The sequence below is a fragment of the Anolis carolinensis genome, chromosome 6, assembly GCF_035594765.1.
Source record: "Anolis carolinensis isolate JA03-04 chromosome 6, rAnoCar3.1.pri, whole genome shotgun sequence".
NCBI lineage: Eukaryota > Metazoa > Chordata > Lepidosauria > Squamata > Dactyloidae > Anolis > Anolis carolinensis.
The window spans coordinates 107,253,931-107,275,080 of NC_085846.1; the positions used below are offsets into that span (position 1 = coordinate 107,253,931).

Genomic DNA, 21,150 nt, shown 5'->3' on the forward strand with positions numbered 1-21,150 from the left:
TGCTCCTAAAAGCACTGTTTTATGTCTCAGATAAAGACTGCTTTGTTTTCTAATGTGTTTGGGATTCTATTTTAATTTTACAATATGTATAACTAGATAATTTTGTTTTCCTATTTGTATTAGTCCCTTTATTGCCACATATTTCCTTTTTTATCACACTGTATGTCTTATTGTCTTCTTGTATTGTGTTTTTTTGTACAGTGGCAGCACATTGAAGACATTATTATTATTATTATTATTAATCTTTAACACTCTAACCCATAATTACTTTGGATCTAAAAGATTATAGGTTGAAAAATGAACTCGTGATAGCTATAAGAAACCAATAAAGAAATTAGTTTCCTATAAACTATGACATTTAAGAAGTAAACTCTACTAAGGCCCCTGTGTGTTAGCTGCTAGTTGGAACTGCTAATAGCAGATTGTCAACATAACAGGAAATGTGATGTAAAATCTTGCAGGAAATATACTCACAATCTCATCTCCAGGCAGCCAGTATCCTTCTTGCTCAATACCAGCTTTTGATCCCTTACATCCTACTGTCAAAGTTTCAACAACAAGGCCATCCTTCACAGCTAAACTAAGCTGACGTGTGGTCTCTTTGGGATGCATACCATGAACCCGAGACATATACCTGTAACAAAAGAGAAAACAAGTACTAAAACATCCAAGACACACACCTGTAAGAGAACAGAAAGCAAGCACTAAAAATCTTAACATCTGCATATATTTTGTGGTATATATTCAGCCCTCTACATTCGCAGTCTAATATTTGCAGTTCTGATTATTAGCAAGCTTGCCCTACTCCTTAACTAGCTCAACCTCCTCCCTCCTGCACTCCCCCCCCCCTTTCCTTCTGTCCTGCCAAGAGCATCACTCATACGGGGTCATGTACACATTCAGCAGCCCCACCCTCAGGAGGTGGAAGGGGGAGAAGTCATCCCTGCCACCACTACACCTCCCTCACAAAGATGGGGGTGAACTGTGAAAATTCGCACAGCATCCCCATCTGAAGGAGGTGGATGCAGCAGTGATGACTTTCCTCCAACATCCTCCTAAGGATGCTGCTGATGTGTGAATGTGCTGGTGGCTCTGGGAGGGAGGCAGTGGCTGTGGGGTAAGGTGTGCTTTTTTTGGTACTAAACACAAGTTGTGGTGTTCTGCCCCCACTGTTCAGTATTTACTATTTTCCCTAACTTCCACGAAAGTGGACAGCCAACTGTAAAAAAAATCTGAAAACACTTTGTGATTTTTGGCTTCCTGCTTTGATTTCCACATTGCTTAATATTTCTTATTTGCTTCTTAATTTAGATGTGTATATTACACCTAGGATCTCAGACTGGAGCACAAAAATATCAATTTAAACAATTTGAAATTAAGAAGAGTAAAAAACAATTTAATCACAATGAAAGTATATAAAACAGTAAGATAAATTGTTACATATGTTAAACCAGCTTAAAACCACGTACACATAAAGATTTGGACACAGAAGTTTTGATACAAAAACAACAGAATGAAGTCAGTGTTGGCACAAATTAAAGAGCAAGCATTCCACAAGTAGGGTGCCATAGCAGAGAAAGTCTTCTTCAATCACCTCACACAGTGTTATTTTCTCCCTGGTGGGGAGGAGGGCTGCTTCTCCAAGACTTCAATCCCACAACAAAAACATATAGAGACGTTACTACCTTATACAGTCCCTAACTAAACCAGTTTGTCAGCCTAAATGAATATCTGCTTTATATTTGTTGCTCCCAAGCATTGATAGATTTAAGATTCTTAATTCCCCAACTATACATGACCAACAGTGTTAGAATCTGTGTACCAACTCCCCCTGAAAGGGTCCAACAAAGTATGAAGGCCCATAGGTTAGGAAAAAAAGGTTCACACTGTTGTTTATAAACCTGTATCACACTGTTGTTTATAAACCTTCAGAAAAGTGGCATTGAGGTTTTCCCAACAGGCAGCACTATTACAAAAACCAAACACAGCAGTTCAATTAGGAACCATTTAGGGAAGGAGGAGACATGTACTGTACGCAATGACATCGCCATAGAAGTTACTGCCTCTCTTTGTATTTCTTACATAAAGATTTCAAAGGAACTATACCATCTGTTAGAATTAAACTGTCTTACAGTATTAAGAGTGAACCAGATCTTTCAAAATGTCTGACAACATACCAAGGGAAGCAACAAAAACCAGAGGGGAATAACTGAATTTGGAAACTCGATCTTAGGACTTTACTGTGATGCATATGTGTAGCCAAATGAACATCACAGAATTCTAGCCTCCATTATAATGCATTTTTATGAATAATAACAATTTTAAAATTCCAAATATTTAAATTCATTGGTGGCTTATGCCTAATATTGTCATATATTTTCATGGAAATTGGAGTTACCTTCCAGAGATAACTTTCTTACAGAAGAAGAAAAAACATAATCCAGAACTAAGAATAAATAAATTAAAATTTATTTGCACTCTGATAACTACCAGGCAAAGCTACATGCAATGCTTGCGTAGTGGGGGAGAAATAAAATAAACCTGGCAAGCCATAGGTTGTCTTACATGGCACTCAGAAAAGAACCCAGCAAAATGATTCTGACTTGGCTGCTTGGCTTTGAGCAACTAGAATCTTTGTCAACTAACTGACCTGAGAGTAAATGTTTTCAAATCTAGAACTCTCTTTCTTTCTGTCTACTGATTCTCCCAATGAATGACCTGCACGGAGGCTATGGAACATAGAAAGCAGAGGTTTTTTTGATGCAAGAGTCCAAATTATATTACCAAGGAAGCCCATTTCCAATGAAGAGAAAACCTCCACGCAGCCTATTAATACAAGAAGTTGGCTTACGTTGCTAATAGGCACAAGGAACAATCTTGCAAAACCCACAAAAAAGATAAAACAATTCCCCCTGCTGTTCTTTCGAAAGACCTGATTAGCCTTACCTTGAAGAAAAAGAGACAAACTATTTATGCTATGATCATGTTCAGCCTCTGGTCAACAGATTTGGAAAGGATATGCTGTTTTCCAGTCAGGCAGGAGACGTAAAGCAAATATGTTAGCAAATAGGTAAGTACACCTCACAAGACAAAGTTAATTCCCCTAAGATACTAAGCAAGCCTTAAGTTGGCTAGGAGGCTGAAATAATCTTCAGCATCATAACGTCACAGAGTCAAAGGACATTAATGATAATCTCCACCAGCTAAAAGAAAGACCAGTCTACTGAAAAAGGGGGTTCTTCCCAATAATTTGCTTGTTAAATTCCTGAACTGGCCAGACAGAGTCTATTCGTCCTCAGGGCAAAGAAGAGAGCAAGAGAGAAATCTTAGACTGCAGCTCAATAGTCTAGTATTTATAGCTCAGTCTTCTTGGGATTTACTCATCTGCAAACAGAATAATACAAAACCTACTTAGATTAGTGCAAGGCTGTCCAAGCAGGATTCTTGCGCAAAAGGATAAACCTGTATAAAAGGATAAACCTGCAATACGAATAAGCAACCATTCCTCTCTTGTTTTTTTATTAAACGCTAACACCCATTGCAATTCTGTACCCATCTACACAGAAGTAAACCACCTTGAGCTGAATGGGAATTATAACTACTATAATGTAACTGTGAAGATTTCAGACTCTGTTTTCTTTCCCATATGAAAAAGCGATGCTTTCCCAAATTTCAAAACCTTTACAGATACATGCATATTAGTGTCAAGAGCAATTCAGTTTGACAAAACTCAGTCATTGTGAAAGTGCCTTCTTGTATTTTACCAATTTAGGGTAATTTAGTCATCTGGCTACAAAACTTTAACAACCTTCAAATACAAGTCAATTTTAGATTATTTATTAATGTTATAAATTTATATCCTGCTGTTTTACCAATAATATGGTGCTTTGGCCAGCTAGCAATATAAAATTATAAAAGAAACTATTTGAACATCCATACAAATAAAATGTTATGATAATTTTAAAATAACATTCAACCAGTTAAAACTACCTTGAGACAAACAGAAGAACTTCAGTGCCAAAAGGCTTTTCAGAAGAAAAATGGCTTTGATATTCCCATTACAGAAATAGAGAAGCTGTGTCCCTTTTAGTAGGGCCTCTTTATTCAACAAACTAGTGCAGGCACAGCAAGAGGTATAAGTGTTGCAGGAAGATCTATTTTGATTACAGTAGAGTCTCACTTATCCAACATAAACGGGCCAGCAGAATGTTGGATAAGCGAATATGTTGGATAATAAGGAGACATTAAGGAAAAGCCTATTAAACATCAAATTAGGTTATGATTTTACAAATGAAGCACCAAAACATCATGTTAGACAACAAATTTGGCAGAAAAAGTAGTTCAATACGCAGTAATGCTATGTAGTAATTACTGTATTTAAGAATTTAGCACCAAAATATCATGATATATTGAAAACATTGACTACAAAAATGCGTTGGATAATCCAGAACGTTGGATAAGCGAGTGTTGGATAAGTGAGACTCTACTGTATTTTCAAAATTCCATTACACATCTGTAATATGTCTATACATGCAGGATTCTGCATGGTGAGCAGAAACATATCCACCAAATGAATGGTGCTCCTCTACCTGCAGCCCATCACAAAAGATTAGCATGACAGAACTCATTAAGAGCTGGGAGTTGAATCGAGGTTTCTAACTTTGTAATTCTATCTACCCACCTGATTGTTCCACATTTCTTTTGAGACGACAAGCAGAACAGAGAGATGAAAATTTCATCAGTGACCCCAAAGTTGCAAAACTATATATAGGTTGGGCATCCCTTATCCGGAATCCAAAATACTCCAAATTCCAAAACTGTCTTCATGGGTGGCTGAGACGGTGACACCTTAGCTTTCTGATCATGTACACCACAGTATTAAAATGTATGTTTATTCGTTCAGTTGCTTCCGACTCTTTGTGACCTCATGATCAGCCCATGCCAGAGGTTCCTGTCAGCAATCGCCACCTCCAGTTCCTTCAAGGTTGAGTCAGCCACTTCAAGAATAACATCCATCCATCTTGCCCTTGGTCAGCCCCTCTTTCTTTTTCCTTCCTTTTTCCCCAGCATCATTCTCTTCTCCAAGGTATCCTGTCTTCTCATTATGTGGCCAAAGTACTTCATCTTTGCCTTTAATATCCTTCCCTACAGTGAGGAGTTGGACTTTATTTCCTGGAGTATGGACTGGTTTGATTTTCTTGCGGTCCAAGGCACTTTCAGAATTTTCCTCCCACACCACAGTTCAAAAGCATCTATCTGCCTTCGTTCAGCCTTCCTTATGGTCCAGCTCTCACATCCATAGGTTACTACGGGGAATACAACTGCTTTAACTATGCGGACCTTTGCTGCCTGTGATGTCTTTACTCTTAACTATTTTATCGAGATTGGTCACTTCTCTCCTTCCAAGAAATAAATGTCTTCTGATTTCCTGGCTGCAGTAATCTTTGCGCCTAGAAATACAAAGTCTGTCAATGCCTCCATGTTTTCTCCCTCTATTTTCCAGTTATCAATAAGTCTGGTTGCCATAATCTTTATATATAACCGCAACCCAGCTTTTGTACTTTCTTCTTTCACCTTGGTTATAAGGCTCCTCAGTTCCTCCTTGCTTTCAGCCATCAAAATGGTATCATCTGCATATCTAAGATTGTTAATGTTTCTCCCAGCAGTTTTAACTCCAGCTTGGATTCATCAAGCCCTCATGTTGCATGATGTGTTTTGCATACATGTTGAATAGGAAGGAACCCTGCCGTACTCCTTTCCCAATCTTGAACCAGTCTGTTGTTCTGTGGCTTGTTCTTACTGTTGCTACTTGGCCATTATACAGATTCCTCAGGGGACAGACAAGGTGACTTGGTATCCTCCTACCACCAAGAACTTGCCACAATTTATTGTGATCCACATAGTCAAAGGCTTTAGAATAGTCAATAGAACAGAAATAAATGTTTTTCTGGAACTCCCTGCCTTTCTCCATTATCCGGCCGATATTGGCAATTTGGTCTCTCGTTCCTTTGCCTTTTCTAAGCCCAGCTTGTACATCTGGCAACTCTTGCTCCATGTATTGCTGGAGTCTACCTTGCAGGATCATGAGCATTATCTTACTAGCATGTGAAGTAAGTGTCACGACCTCTCCGCCATGACTTCATCTTGGGTGTCCCTTCACAGTTTCGCTCATGACATCATTGAGGTGCTCAATCTCCAGCACTGCAACAAGGTAACAATCCTTTGCAGGACATATTAAAAATACTGTGCATAAAATTACCACCAGGGTAGGTATACAAAAAGGTGCATATGATACATAAATGAAAAGTCACTGGTTTTATTTGACCATTTGAGAAGGAGAACCTCATTCCAATCACTTGCCACAACCAGATGGACTGCAACCACGGAGTATATGAAATCAGTGAAAATAGTAATTCACTTATAAATACAAGGGTTTACGTGTGGATTTGTATAGTGAGTTACACAGCAAATTGAATTAAACTAAAATCAGCCCGATGCTTCTGTAGAAGCTGCTGGCAGACCTAAGAAGTGATCCTGTTTGTTCAAGTTTTAAAAACCTCCGGCAACATGTAACCTCATGCAATACTCATTATCTGGTCGATTCTGTCAGAAGTAATAATTTTAATGCTGATAAGGATTGCTTGCTCCAGTGATTAAATTACCACATGTTCTCATCAAATATTTCATGAATTTACAACTTGAATTGGTAGGCTGAAGATCCCACCTACACAAAGCAAGCAACTAACTAGCTATGACACTGAGCTCCCCTACAGCCATACTTTCCTCAGAGAAGGTATTTCATATGCCTTATTTTGCCACCCACAGAGAAATGGGTAGTGGGTGAACACAACTACTTTCATCATTTATGTGTATATTCCTTCAAGTTGTCTGCCAACTTATGGTGACCCATGAATTTCATAGGATTTTCTTAGGCCGGAAAAACTCAGAGGTGGCTTTGCCAGTTCCTTCCTCTGAAATATAGTCTAAATCACTTGGTATTCACTGGTAGTCTCCCATTCAAGTACTAACCAGGGCTGGCCTTAATTAGCTTCCCAGATCAGACAGGAACTGGTGCCTTTCACTAGCTTTTGTAATTACTGTAAATTTGCATGTTAGTAGAAGGCAACTATAGAAGCTATGAAGGGGGGGAAGGGAGGTCTATACATCTACAAACAAACATATACAAATGTTAATTTAAATAAAACACTGTTACAAGAAAACAATGTCACTATTTCTTGTCCCAAAAGCAGTACCTACAATCAATACCTCATATCAGAGGTGAAGGGCTGAACTGTTTGAATAGGAGTTTAAGTGAAGTCTGAAAAAAATGGGAGTATCTATTTCTCTAAACTCTATAAACACAAAAGCTCAAGATTAGTAGCAATAATAATATTCTTGTTATTTTGTATATAAAGTTCTGTTTATTTTTTTCTGTTATTACACTAAAAGTGTTTCACAGCAAATGAAAATCCACTAAGAAAAGTATCACATTCCTAACAACATTCCATAACATTCATTATAAAAATGAATAATTAATCAAAATTGTAACAGCCTATTATGTTTAAGAACTTAATAATTAATTTTAATAATCGACACAACAGTACTCACTTCCTAAGTTCCTGCAATCATTCTACCTCTTAAATATTTATCACCAGCAGTATAAACTGCTAAGCCTTCTACTTCATTAAGTCAAATTAATAGTAGAATAGGTCTCCTATTAATAGACTTCTCCCCCATTAGTGGCATGCCTTGTTCTTCCACAGTAAATAGTGTTCTGGAATCCTATGGAGGAAACTGGGGAAGTAACATGATAAGGCACATTGAGAGAAACAGAGAAGCTTTTGAGATCCAACCACCTTGTTTCCCTAAAGCAGCTGAACAGCTATATTCGATTCTGTCAGATTATGAAATTTCCTCTTTTTTCTGGACTGCAGCTCCTTTGAACCACACCAACTAACCATGACTTGTGTGATTCACAACTATATTAACAATAATGTCACTGTAGCATTATCAGATATTATTAATTTTATCATTCATAATTTTAATATGTCCACAAACATGTCCATAAATTGTCAGCTCAGTTCTATGTTTTCAGACAGCTGCCAGAAAAATAGGAAGAGGTTCCTTCTGAAGGTATTTTGATTGGGTATTCTGCATGAAGGCATTTCTCCTTGCTAGATATCCATTACCAACACATAAAAATAAAATAATTCCAACACATATCATATTGTTGTAAAACAATCCAGGCTTCTCACAATTCATGAAGATATGTTCTGTTTCATGTGCATTCAAATCTAGTATAAATCCTCTGTTAGTTCAATGAAGAATTTACCAGGTTGAAATAGGGTGTTCCTCAGAGTAGTGCCAATTGTCATGACCTCCTTTACTGGTGTGGGGAACCATGAATGTAGGCCAGTAGCACACCTGAAGCAAGGAAGGGCCAGGGTGAGGGATATGAGGAGGTGGGAGGGAAAGCAACTTTCAATGGAACTTTGCTTCGTAACCATACTCGTAATACTTTGAGAAATAAAAGCCTTCCAGTCTGCCTGTGAGGTAATTTCATCTGTAGGGAGCTGCAGGGCAGTATACCAATGAAATTAATTTTTTTCTTTCAAACACTTCATAGATAAGTGGGTTTTTCATATGTGAATATATTGGCCACTAATGAGAAGCACATTTTTTCATAGTGGGAAGATATGTAGGTATTCAGTGAAGGAGGTGAAGAAATCCATTACAAGTATTCGTACTACTATATTCCCCTGAACCAATCTCCTCTTGCTCTCAGAAAGCAAGGTTGGACCTCCTTTAGATTTTATAAGAGACAATTGGGAATACCGGGAATCTTTAGGCAGAGCTAGGAAAGAATCCTTCATGAAACTGTGAAGACCAGCTGCTATTCAGAGTTGACAATACAACGCCAAAGGGCAGTGTCCCATAATGCACAGTAACAAAACACATTACATCATCATCATTGCACCATCAGTGTACATCAATATGTATAATGTAAACTGAACAGTGTACATATTACAAAACATTAGCAAATGTTGCTGGTTAAAGCAGGAACTGCTACTTTATCATAGCTTAGAAAGAGACATGCATTTATACACCAGAACTACATTCAGATATGGTTTGGCATTACAAAAGTAACCAGTTACGAGCCTTAGGCTTACATGATCCCTCCTCTCTTTCTTTTATACACAGAAGGGAAGATCAGAAGCTTCCATTCCCAGTTTGTGGCAAATCACGTCCCATATACTACAAACCCACACAAGTAAAGTAAAAGTCAAACTTTATGTATATACTGCCCTCTCTCCCCAAAGGGACTCAGGGCAGTTTACAAGCATAAAAACAGCAACATACATTGCAAGCAACTCAATACACACATTATCAAACAAAATTAAAGACCTATACAACTCGTAAAATAGTGAAGAAACAATTATAGTTGATCTGCAAAACAAGCTAATAAAATACTGTAGGGCTGAACTATCCTTGTTTGTATAAAAACGAACAAAATGACAAACCATGGTTTGTCACTAAAAAGAATGAAATTAAACATCTAATCTTCCTTCTTTGCTATGGGGGATGTAATACTAGATTTGATTGTACATGAGACAGAAAATGCTCAGATCAAGGCAATGTACATAGTTCTCTTCACTCCCTATTTTATTCTCACAACAATCCTGTGGAAGTAGGTTGGAGCAAAAGATAATAACTCAAGGATCTTGAAGGGCTATGTAGGAATTTGAAATTGGAGCCTAAACTCAACTGCTAATCCCAGCTAGAACATGTATAAGTGGAACTCACAATTGGCCTAAGTCTTCCCTACTCTAGTCTGATATTTTGACCATATAGACCACGTCTTATTAAACTTTTTCCACTCACAACCCCTTTCCACTCAATAATTTTTTGTGATCCCTTTCTGCCCAATAAATTAGGTATATGGGTATAAAATCAAACGTTTTTACAGATAATAAATTAGCATTTGGAAGGCTTGCTAAACAGGATGACTTTTCTTATGGAGTACAGCTCATTTTCTGCAGAGTCTGCTGTAAACACTGCATGTTGTTGCTAACAGATTCATGTAAATATCTAGGTGGCAAGTAGAAACCTTTTACTGTTGCCAAAGTTTTCATGATGCCAACACCGAGTTAAAGGGACCCCATCTGAGGCCGGGACTCACAATTTAAGAAGCAGTACTATAGACTATACACATCAGAGATATAAACAGGACATCCCTCAATTCAGTTTTCATGTACTGTATTATAAACACTAAGATATTTTTTCCTCAAGACTAGAAAACATGATTTAATACACCTCTGTAGAACAGATATAATTCAAATCCTTTTTCTCTGCATTGCCAGTGATTGGAAATAGTAGAAAATGAATATGCAAATTTTATATAATTTAATAAAAGGGGGAAATGCTTCTAGTACCACTCTCCTTGTTCGCTTAGGTTCATGGCATTTTTATTAGTAGTATTTAAATGACACTTACTTTGTAATACGATCAATGTTAGCAATTTGCTTCTGATTTCGGATGATCTCTATAGCTGCCCAAAGATGCTGGATAGCTTTTGTATCTGCCTGCCGCCGTTTCGTTAAACGAGCCATGACACTTTTATTTGTTTAACTGCAGTAGAGAAATGAAAATCATGAATTACACAACAGATATTATGATGACTTGAAACTGTTACAAATAAGTTTATACAAGAAAGCATATTAACTAAAGTGATTTGTACACAGTTACTTTTAAAGCACTATCAAACAATAGTTGCATGGTTTCATTCTCTGGTATATAGATGGTCAATGCTAAATAGTCAGGGCCACTTTACTGTTCACATAGAAATCTGGAGGTGTATTCTGTCACATGAACAAACCTTTCTCAAAAATAGCCATGAATGAGAAAGCTAGTGCCCTCTAGTGCCAAGAACTACAAAATTATTGATTGCAGGCATTTCATCACATAAAAATATACATAATCACAAAACACATAACACAATCCAAGAGAAATGAAATGGTATGAAGCTTTCGAAAATCTAGTGCAATAATTAGACACAAAAGATGTGTAATTGACCTATGGAACGGTCCTGGACTATGCCTATGGATCACGTGATTTTAACTTGTTGTATGGATTCAATTGCTTTAATTGTTTTAATGGTGCAGTTTATTTTTATTGTACTATGTTTTTAAAGGCATTGCCAATGTTGTGAAGACGCCTTGAGTCCCCTCCGGGGTCGAGAAAGGTGGGATAAAAGAGCCGTAAATAAATAAATAACCATAAATATGAAATTTAAAAATCCCAAACATTATTCTGCTACAAAGGAAACCAAATGGTATCACAGTGGATACGACATCCCTAAATCTATCATATACCCCAAAATCAACATCTGTTTGAACACACATGAAAAAACAGCATTTTACAAATGTGGCAACTACAAAATACTCCTGCACCAAAATCAAAGAGTGGATTTTGTGAAAAATACAGAATTTGAAGGGACTAGTAACTAACGGAATATCCACAATAGTACTCCATGTTCTGACTTTGTTTTGTGAAAGGCATCTGAGAGAGCCTCAAGCTCATTTAGCAACTGTCTTCATTTTCTTATGCTAGCCTGCTGCCTATTTACTGAACCCTAGACAGCTTGGTTCGGATATTCTTTCAAACATAAAGCTGAGAAAGCATCACTCCTGGTTGCAACCTCTGAAGAAAGATTCCATCAGCATTGAAAAATGTTGCAGGGCAGGAGAAGCTCTAAAGTACTGATAGCCTTCCCTGACTGTCAGTGAGACACAAGCATCCCCCCACCCACCGATTTGGTATCATATTTTTGCCCAGTGGCTACAACTATCAGTGGCAACATTGCCAGCTCATGGTTCAGAGATTGGCACTAGTCCAAGGACCACCATTTTTATTAGAACTGATTTTAAAACTTTCCCACCTCCTCTCTTAGGCTCTCCCAAACAGGAAGCTTCACACTGGGCAACTATATTGCCTTCACTGATGTCACCTACACAACCACCTGAAAATAGATGAAATATTTAAAGCTGAGATTGGTAGCTATCATATACAGGCAGTCCCCAAGTTACAAACATCTAACTTACAAATGAGTCAGTGTTAAGAACAGGGGTGAGACAACAGGAAGTGAGGGATATCTACTCCTAGGAAGGGAAATTATCTCCTGGAAGGGTTATCATGGGGGAAGGGTGTCTCCACTGAAGCTTGATCATCAGTCCTTGTTCCCACAACAAGCCACATTTTTCAAAATCCAATTATCACAGGGACAAAAAATGAGGTGGAATCTTCTGAGCAGGGGCACATATATTAAAACAAACACCACAGGGGTGATCACCCTTCCCTATGCTATCCAAAGCTAACACACACACACACACGCACACGCATACACACACACATATATATAGGCTGGGGTTCAACTTACAAAATGTACCTGTTCTGACATACAAATCCAACTTAAGAACAAACCTACAGAACCTATTTTGTTCATAACTTGGGGGACTGTCTGTAATGACATTTGCTACTTTCTTTCTCTAATTTCGAAGGGCTGGTAGTCTTTTGTTTTACAGATGAAATGCCCATTCACATCCGGTTTTCTGAAAGAAAACATAATAGCAGCCAGACTTGGGGCAAGGGCAAAGTTGAGGACTATGAGGGGAAATAGCAGCTGTCTTGTTATTTATGTTTCTCCAGTACTATTTGTTTGTCTCTTCTTCCCCAAACAACTATTGCATCTAGACAGCCAAACTAGTCATGACAGCAAACCCATTACTGCTTCTCCTGTCTTTCCCCACTCCCCCATAATATGTACCACTACAGAAAAAAAAATACATTCAGCTGGAAATAACATGTTTAAAAGGTTTTGTGGAGTGAAGGAGTGAAGCTTTTTAAGCTGTAGTTTTGATTTAAACCATCCCTTGTAAAAGAAAATGGAATAAACAGGAGAGGGACTATGATATCTAAAAACACCATCTCTGTTCTGTTCCTCATTTTAACAAAATTTCAGAAGATTATGTAAAACCCAATTCAGTTTCAGTAGAAACAGAGGCAGCTGCATTCTCACCTAACTGCCTCCACTGAGGAAATTGAGAATTTTTGCTTGCCATTTTTTTACTCCAACTAAATGAACAGCACTTCTAAACCCACAAAATTGTGGTTACTCTTAATTATGATTTACTAAAATATGCTGACTCAAACCACGGTGTGCTTAACTAAACATGGAAGTGAACTTCTGATTTCATTCTTCAAATCATCTCTGGGAAAGGAAAGACATCATGGAGTACAGAAGTGCAATAAAAGCATAAATGATATTTATGTTTGAATGCAATCATTATGGTAATCCCGTTAGGAATGTTAGTATCTGATTCATGAACTCACTGGAAGATGTTTCTCTACTGTTTCTTCCACGTTAAGAGAAATCTATGAATCACTAGGAATAATAAAGTAAATGACAAAAGAATTCCTTACTGAAATAGGTGTTGTGCCTTTTAGCATCCCTCGTTATTTGTCCTCACTGCCCCCAAGAACAAATGGAAATTGTACAAAATTCTCTCCCTTTTTTTACCTAGGTCCAATTCAATTAACCAGGAACAATAATATAACAAGCAGCTGGCATTGTTTACAAAATTTTCTGGAAGCAGCAGGCAAAAGGTACAAATAAGATGTAAATTGTCTATGATGCTATATAACAGATTAGAATCCCACCTTTTAAAAAGATTAATGATGCATTTTGATCACTACATAAATTTGTTTTAATTGTGTCACTTTTAGAGTAAGAACCACACAACATCAGACGTTAATATATATAGGTAGATTTGATGACTGCCATAAAGGGGATTTAGCGAAAGAAGATACATGGGTAGTTGATGGTTAGTTACGTGATACTTACTGAGGGGTATCGGAGGTCTACGGGGTTGGGTTCACGGGTGAGGGGTTTGGGGGACAAGGATAAGTTAAGGTATAACAACGGTATAGCCACTCTGTGAATATCCATTAGTTTAACAAGCGCTGGCTGTACACTACAGTGCAAATCTTTATATCTTTCTGTATTTTTTTTTCTTTTTTATATGTGTGCATTTTATTTTACTTCTTTTCACTTTCTGTTATAATTTCTAAAATAATAAAAAAAAAAATTAAAAACACGTTAATATATATGGGCAGGCCCGAGTTACAAATATCCGACTTACAAACGACTCATAGTTGAGAACAGGAGTGAGACAAAAGGAAGTGAGATAATTCTACCTTTTGGAAGGGAAATTCACTACTGAGTTATCATGGAAAATAGATGTCTCAAACTGAAGTTTTATAATCAATCCTTGTTTCCATAACAAGCCAATTTTTTCAAAATCCAATTATCATAGGGACAGAAAGTGAAATGAAATATTCTGAACAGGGGAACAGACAGCAAAACAAATATTTGGCTGGAGTTCCACTTTAAAAAGGTAATTGTTCCGTCTTACATACAAATACAACTTAAGAACAAACCTACAGCACCTATCTTGTTGATAACTTGGGGACTGCCTGTACATAATTTAGAAAGGTGCCAGTGTCCTTCAAATGAATCCCTCTAATGTAATATTATAATGCTAATCAGACAAGATGTTTATGAGGGGTTGGTACTTAACATGAAGATTCATTCTAGGATGGCCCAGAGGACCAATCACATACTCTTGAGTTATTTCCCACATGTCATCAAATGATATATCATTCCAAAGTTCAAAGTCCTTTTCTTTTTTAACCATTGGCTCCTTCACGCTTTGCAGCAGTTTCTTTATAGCCTTGTCTTAAGATAACCAATCTATGTGTAGAACTATTTACAACACCATGTTTTATTGTAAGTTCTGCATTCCTTTATTCTATTTTAAATGTATTTATTTCATTTTATTATTATGAAGCCACATTCTGGGAGGGAGTGAAGTGTTCCTCTGAGCCATCCAAGAAAAATACTTCATGGTAAGTACCAACTATTCATTCTATGGATGGCATGCAGGAGCAATTCACGTACTATTGGGATATACTCAAACATCCTCTATGGATGCCTCTCACTACATTACTGATTGCAGGAATTTCACCCAAAACCTGCCTGTGCTGATTTATACTTATTTTATGTCATTTAATGTGGATAGTTCCTTCCATACAGCCTCATTACAAACACCATTTAGTGATGCTGAAACAATATAGGCTTTACTTGTTGTTACAGACCATGTAGCATTTTGTGGTCTTGGTACCTTTGCTAAATCATACCACAGAAATATGCATGCCTTTAACCAACAGGCAATCAATATTGTTGATGGCTTCCTCACCAAAGTCTTTGGGTTGAAAGAGGCACAACACATATTTGGCTGGTTCCTCACAACTTGCCTCACCTCCAACATATGCTATTTTCTTTCAAGTGAGCTAGTGTAGGTCAAAGGTTTAGTAAATGAATGAACTGATGAAGTCCTTTAAGCAGGAGACACTTTGGAAGAAAAGTTGGATCAGGTGTCAAAGTCAAACTGCCCTGATCCCATTTACAGAAACTTGCAGTCTTAATGAGGTTGCAGACTTGTTAACATATGCAGCACTAAATTCAAATCTCATTTAGGAAAACCTATGCAAAGTTGGTGGAGCTTGCAAGGCTATGCCTCTTAAAAACCTCTTTACAGATGTACAGATAGACGAGTGGATCCCAAACTTATTTGGCCTGCTGCCCCCTTTCCAGAAAATAATATGTCTCAGAGCCCCCTGGAAAGGGGGGCGTGGCTTAGAGGGGTGGGCGTGGCTCCTGCTCAAGAGGGCGGGGCTGAGCCCCTCCCCTAGTCCAAGATGCAGGGCTGCGAGGGGAGATGGGTGGGGCCACAAATGGGCAGCCAGGACTGAGATGGGTGGAGTTACGAGCTCTGAGGCAGGGTTGAGCTTCTAGCCCTGTCCTGCGGCACCTGCCAGGAAACAGGAGGAGGGGCCTCTTCCCAAGTGCCTGATGGGGCTAAACCTCTATACCCCGCCCCCGTGTTCTAACAAGCACCTCAGGGGGGGTATACAGAGGCTCAGCCCTGTCTCGCGCTCTTGGGAAGAGGCCCCGCCCCCACCCCTAGCCCTACCCTTTAGTCTTAAAACCCTCTCAGGAGAGGTATAGAGGCTCAGCCCTGTCTCGGGCTCTTGGAAGGAGGCCCCACCCCCTTCCGTAGCTCTGTCCTCTGTGTCCCAACAAGTGCCTCAGGAGAGGTATTGATTCTCAATCCTGTCTCGGGCTCTTGGGAAGAAGCCACACCCACTCCTCTGTGTCCTAACAGGCGCCTCAGGTGCTCAGTCCTGTCTCCGGCATTTGGGAAGAGGCCCCGCCCCTTCCCTGGCTCCGCCTCCATGTCCTAATAGGTGCCATCACCACCCCCCTGGATCGCTCCAGCGCCCACCGGGGGGTGGTAGCACCCACTTTGGGAATCACTGAGATAGAATCACCTTGTCTTGCATAACCTTTACCTCCAGGGACTGAATAACTGCTGTTTCTATATTGTTTTTTTTTTTCAGATTTCTTCTCCTGGGTTATAGATATAACTTTTTTCTTGCCTCTACTCTTCACTAGCACCTCCTCGAAGGTTCCTCTGCCTCAAAATAATTGTTTCCCTCTAAACACAATATATTCTAAATTTGATCTAGACTCCTATGATGGAACCATACAAGTCTTCTACCTACTTGAGTGGCCATAATGCTTCTAACTGCAAATGCAGTGGCAACATGGTCTGCCTCTGCTATAAACTTCAGAATTATATTAATCTTTTCTACTGTCTAGTGTAAGGATCTCAATGTGGCTGAACTTGTGAAGCTGGATTTGCTGCTACTGAATTTGCCCCCCAAAATGCCCAACAGTTTTTATATAGTTTAGGAAGAAAGGTTCTTTGGTAATCTAGAGCTCTGTGCTTCTTTCTGGGGTTGTTTCTTTTTTGCTGTTTCAATTGCTAATTTCTATATACTTTCATGCCTGGATTGAAGTTTCCTTTTGATCTTCTTGTTGCCCCTACATTGGAAACTCCATTCCTAGACTGATAGCCTGAAGCAGCAATTAGAGTTTTCTTTATCATTCAATCTGTCACTCCTGGCCCTTACCAAGCAGGTATACCAGATTTTTTTTTAGCATTAGCTTTAGTTTTTATTTCTTAGCCTTCTGTTAGGGAGCTGCAGTCTGTTCTGTTTGGTTGTTTCTTTTGGTGTTTATAGTTGTTTTGGAGGCAGTGGTACAGAGCCATCCAATTCACTGTCGCTTGTCAAAATAAATATTCTTTTTTACGTTGCCTCATTACTGTCCTCAGACACTTGCTATTTTGCAGTCATCTGAACTGAATTAATGAATTTGTTTTCCCAGATCAAAATCTGCTGGGGAACAGTCAGTACATCCATTTCTGTTTCCTTGATTTTCTTGTTTTGCTTTCTTTTCTGTGGGCAAAGACGCATGTGCACCATCTGAGTCTTCACTGGATGTTTTCCTTTTCTTCTACATGTTTTTTATTTTCTATTTTTTTCCTGTCTAACTGAAAGATGTTTGATAGAAGAAAGACCACATCTTGCCAACTAGGCAGGAATTGGAAGACTGATATGAAGGGAGAATGAACCAATGAATAAAACAGAAAAGTACTCTGGACTTTCAACACTTGCATGATCTGCTGTAATGTAAGGAATAACCCAGTAGCATGTGGATCACTCCTCAATGTCATCAGAGAACAATGTGAACATAGTTCACAGACTGTCCTTATCCCTGTGTTTGAAAATGTTTCTATATCATAATGAATATCTACTAGCCATGCTTGCATAGAACAGCATGCCAAGATTTTTGGTGTACAACTAAAGTACTCATGTTTGCAGCCCATCTATTCCTCCTTCTCACAGGCAAAACTAACCAGAAAGTAAGTGCTTATCTTAGGTGCTGAACCCATAAATAAGAATAGGTATTTAAAATTTCGAACTACAAGTCAAAGGAGAGTTACCAATCCACTGAAAGGGAAAACAATATCAGTAGGATAATTAGCAATAATTCAACAGGTTATGAAATAATTAGTTTTATGGTAGTTAATTTTCTGATTATAATGTTAACATTATCAAATTAATTTCAGAACTTAAGCTTGCAATCCACATGTTCATCTGCTGCACATACACAACTGCTATCATAGTGAGCAACTGAAAGTGTTTGTCTCACAACACCTCTATAAGCTAATGTACAGCTAATACAATTAATAGAAAGTGAATGCTGAAGCAAAATCTAATTAATTGTGGTAAATTAAGTGAAGTTATCCCTGATTGTTGATCCCAGCATTCTACAATGTGAACTGTGTAGGTGAATTTGTATAATTCTTTTAATATGAAGATGTCCGGATACAAGGACAATAGGTTAATCATGATGCCCTTTCCAGACACCGGATTTGATTAAATCTATAATAGAGGTTTAAAAAAATCCATTGCAATGCATCACCATATATGCTATGTCATGGACTTCGTATCTGGTGTGTTCAAGACACCAGAACATGCCATGAGTTCACAGCCAAGGTTGAGGAATGAAAACAGAGTGAAAACATCTGGGGCCCTGCGTGGGAAAGCACCTGATAAGACAAACCGCCTCAAACTGGAAGATCAGGAGCTAATCGGAGGAACTTTTGAGAGCTGAGAGGGAGGGGCTTTTGGGGGGCATTGAACTAAGAACGTGTCTGCAATCTCTTCATTCATAACTTTGCTGTATAGTAGTAACCTGGCATTAAAGAAATTTCCAAAAATTTCCTTGTGGGTGAATTTAATTACTAACAAGGTTCTGCCATTATCACATGCTAAGTGCTATCTGGGGTCAGAAAACAATATCAGTTCATTCACATTAAACTGATTGCATGCTTAACAAATATAACCTACATGAACAGTTACGCAGGATGATCAGTTAAAAAATTAGAGGTAAAAATCCCTTTTGTTTCTATTCAGATGAGAACCGCTAAACTGAAGGCCGGTCAGTATTTGATCTGAAGCTGCTGATATTCTGCATTATTGTAATAACAATAAACATATAGATATTCCTTGTTGGTGATAAGCTGCCAAAATTTGGTTATTGAACCACATATAAATGTCCAAAAGTACTTTTTAAAAGTGAGTTATAGATCTCCAGAAGCTCAATAACAACAGATATGGATATAGATATATACAATATTTATTCAAAAATCAAAAACTAACATTGCAAGAAATAGGCCCCAGAATGCATGGAAAGCCATGAATGAGGAAGAGCATGAAAAGGGATGGCCTGTAAAGTACATTGGAAATGGAGTACATTGAGAACTCTGGTCAGCAAAGCAATGAAAGAGAGACATCAACTGAATTACTTTACACAAAAGTGGCATATGCTAGACTTATAGAAGCAAAAATTCCTGATCTTAAAAGCAACTCATACTGGTTTCTTAATGTTTTCTACGAAGACCTCTATAATACTTGACATTAGCCACACTTGCCTGGGTTTATGAGGATTGCAGCTGGAAGGCACCAGATAGGCCATATTTTTTTTTTTTTAAAAAGAGAGTGGTCTTTAGATTCAATCAGACTGTTTGCCACATTCTTCTAGTAAAGTGCTTCTCAACCTGGGGTCCCCAGATGTTTTTGGCCTTCAACTCCCAGAAATCCTAACAGCTGGTAAACTGGCTGGGATTTCTGGAGTTGTAGGCCAAAAACAACTGGGGACTCATTGTTGAGGACCACTGTTCTAGTGTAAATTTCTCTGGGAAAAATACTTTCAAAAGCAGGCAGGTTCAATCATATAAATAGTGTACTTCTAAGACACACATGATAAAAGTGAACTAATGTTTTTCTTGAACAGTGAACTGATGCCTTCCTTGAAATGCTTTCTTACCTTAAATAGATAAGGCTTGTGTGGGCAGTAACTTCTCAACTTAAATCTGAGACCCCTTCCACACCGTTGTATAAAATCCCACATTATCTGCTTTGAACTGGATTATACAGCAGTTTGGACTCAGATAACCCAAAGGAGATATTGTGGATTATCTGTCTTGATATTCTGGGTTATATGGCTGTGCGGAAGGGCCCTGTGCGCAAATGAAACCAAGAAAAATAAGGCTACAGAGATTAGTACCTCAGCATCTAAGAAATGCAGGGCAACTGGTTTATGACTTAGAGCCAAATAACACAAGTACTGTACAGTATCTGCTTGTGTAAACCTTGATCCAATTTCAAAAGACGTAATTTTAGTGAACAGAGTGGTTATACTGGAAATACGAAAGTGCAATAACAATGTTTATTTCCTTTGACCGGCTAAAGATCCATCCCATTCACTTTTTTATATTTTACATGGGAACTACCATTTTAAAGTTCTGAGGTGAGATCGCTACAAAGTTATTGTTTTTTTTAAAGATTAAATAAGGAATAAACTGGAGCTTCTCCCTGCTCAGTTAGGGACAAAAAACTTTATATGTTTACTCTAATGTAGAGGAGGCAGTGAATTTGAAGGTCAGAATATAAACTTGGCCAGGAAAATAAAAGGAAGATACGTATATTCCATACTGTATCCTACGATATTAATGTAGTATTATACCCCTCACTGGTAACCCCTGAGAAAAAGAGGTGACCCTGAGTTTTCGTATATCACAATCAAATTGCTCTTATTAACCCAAGGTCTCCTGGATTAAACTTTGTGAACAGAAACAATTTAAAATCAACACTGTGGTGCAGTTAGCAACAGCTGCTAAGAAAACCAAAATATTGTATTTTCCAAATGTTATGACAGACCCCTGCCAAAAATTATCTCCACATTGTTCTGTATGAGTCTTATTTGGAATAGGCCCCGAACTCTCTCCCAAACTGGTTAACAACTTCCCACTTCAAATTACTTTAGATTCCACATGTTTGAAATATTAGCTTGAATGGAGGCCTGGGAGATGGCTGAGAAGATAACCACATAGTTAAATAAAAGAAATCCTGCAGTATGCAGAATGTTGGCTTATCAAAGCCCCAATACTACATGATGTACCTTTTATTGAGTAACTTCCTGTCAAATCTATTACTCTCTTCCAACTGTTTCTTTTTGCTATTATTGCTTTGCCTTTTTGCCTTGAATATTGTAATGTTGGGTAGGCTTATCATTCTTCTTGAAGTGAACTGCACCATGAAAGAGCCTTGGAACGAAAA

At 38.2% G+C, this 21,150-nt stretch overlaps 1 protein-coding gene across 15 annotated transcripts in view; it reads right to left on the bottom strand.

The window, feature by feature from the left end:
* Positions 1 to 21,150, bottom strand: part of zmynd11 (zinc finger MYND-type containing 11) — a 96,539-nt gene that overhangs the window by 31,003 nt on the left and 44,386 nt on the right. For 14 of the 15 annotated variants that reach the window (XM_062957563.1, XM_062957564.1, XM_062957561.1 and 11 more), the window contains 2 exons: positions 10,495 to 10,629; positions 475 to 634 (listed from right to left, as the gene is read on the bottom strand). In XM_062957563.1, the coding sequence (XP_062813633.1) occupies positions 475 to 634; positions 10,495 to 10,610 (276 nt within the window). In that variant the 5' untranslated portion in view covers positions 10,611 to 10,629. Of the gene's footprint in view, positions 1 to 474; positions 635 to 10,494; positions 10,630 to 11,938; positions 11,960 to 21,150 lie in introns of those variants that run through there. The other variant, XM_008112299.3, reaches the window with a different exon arrangement.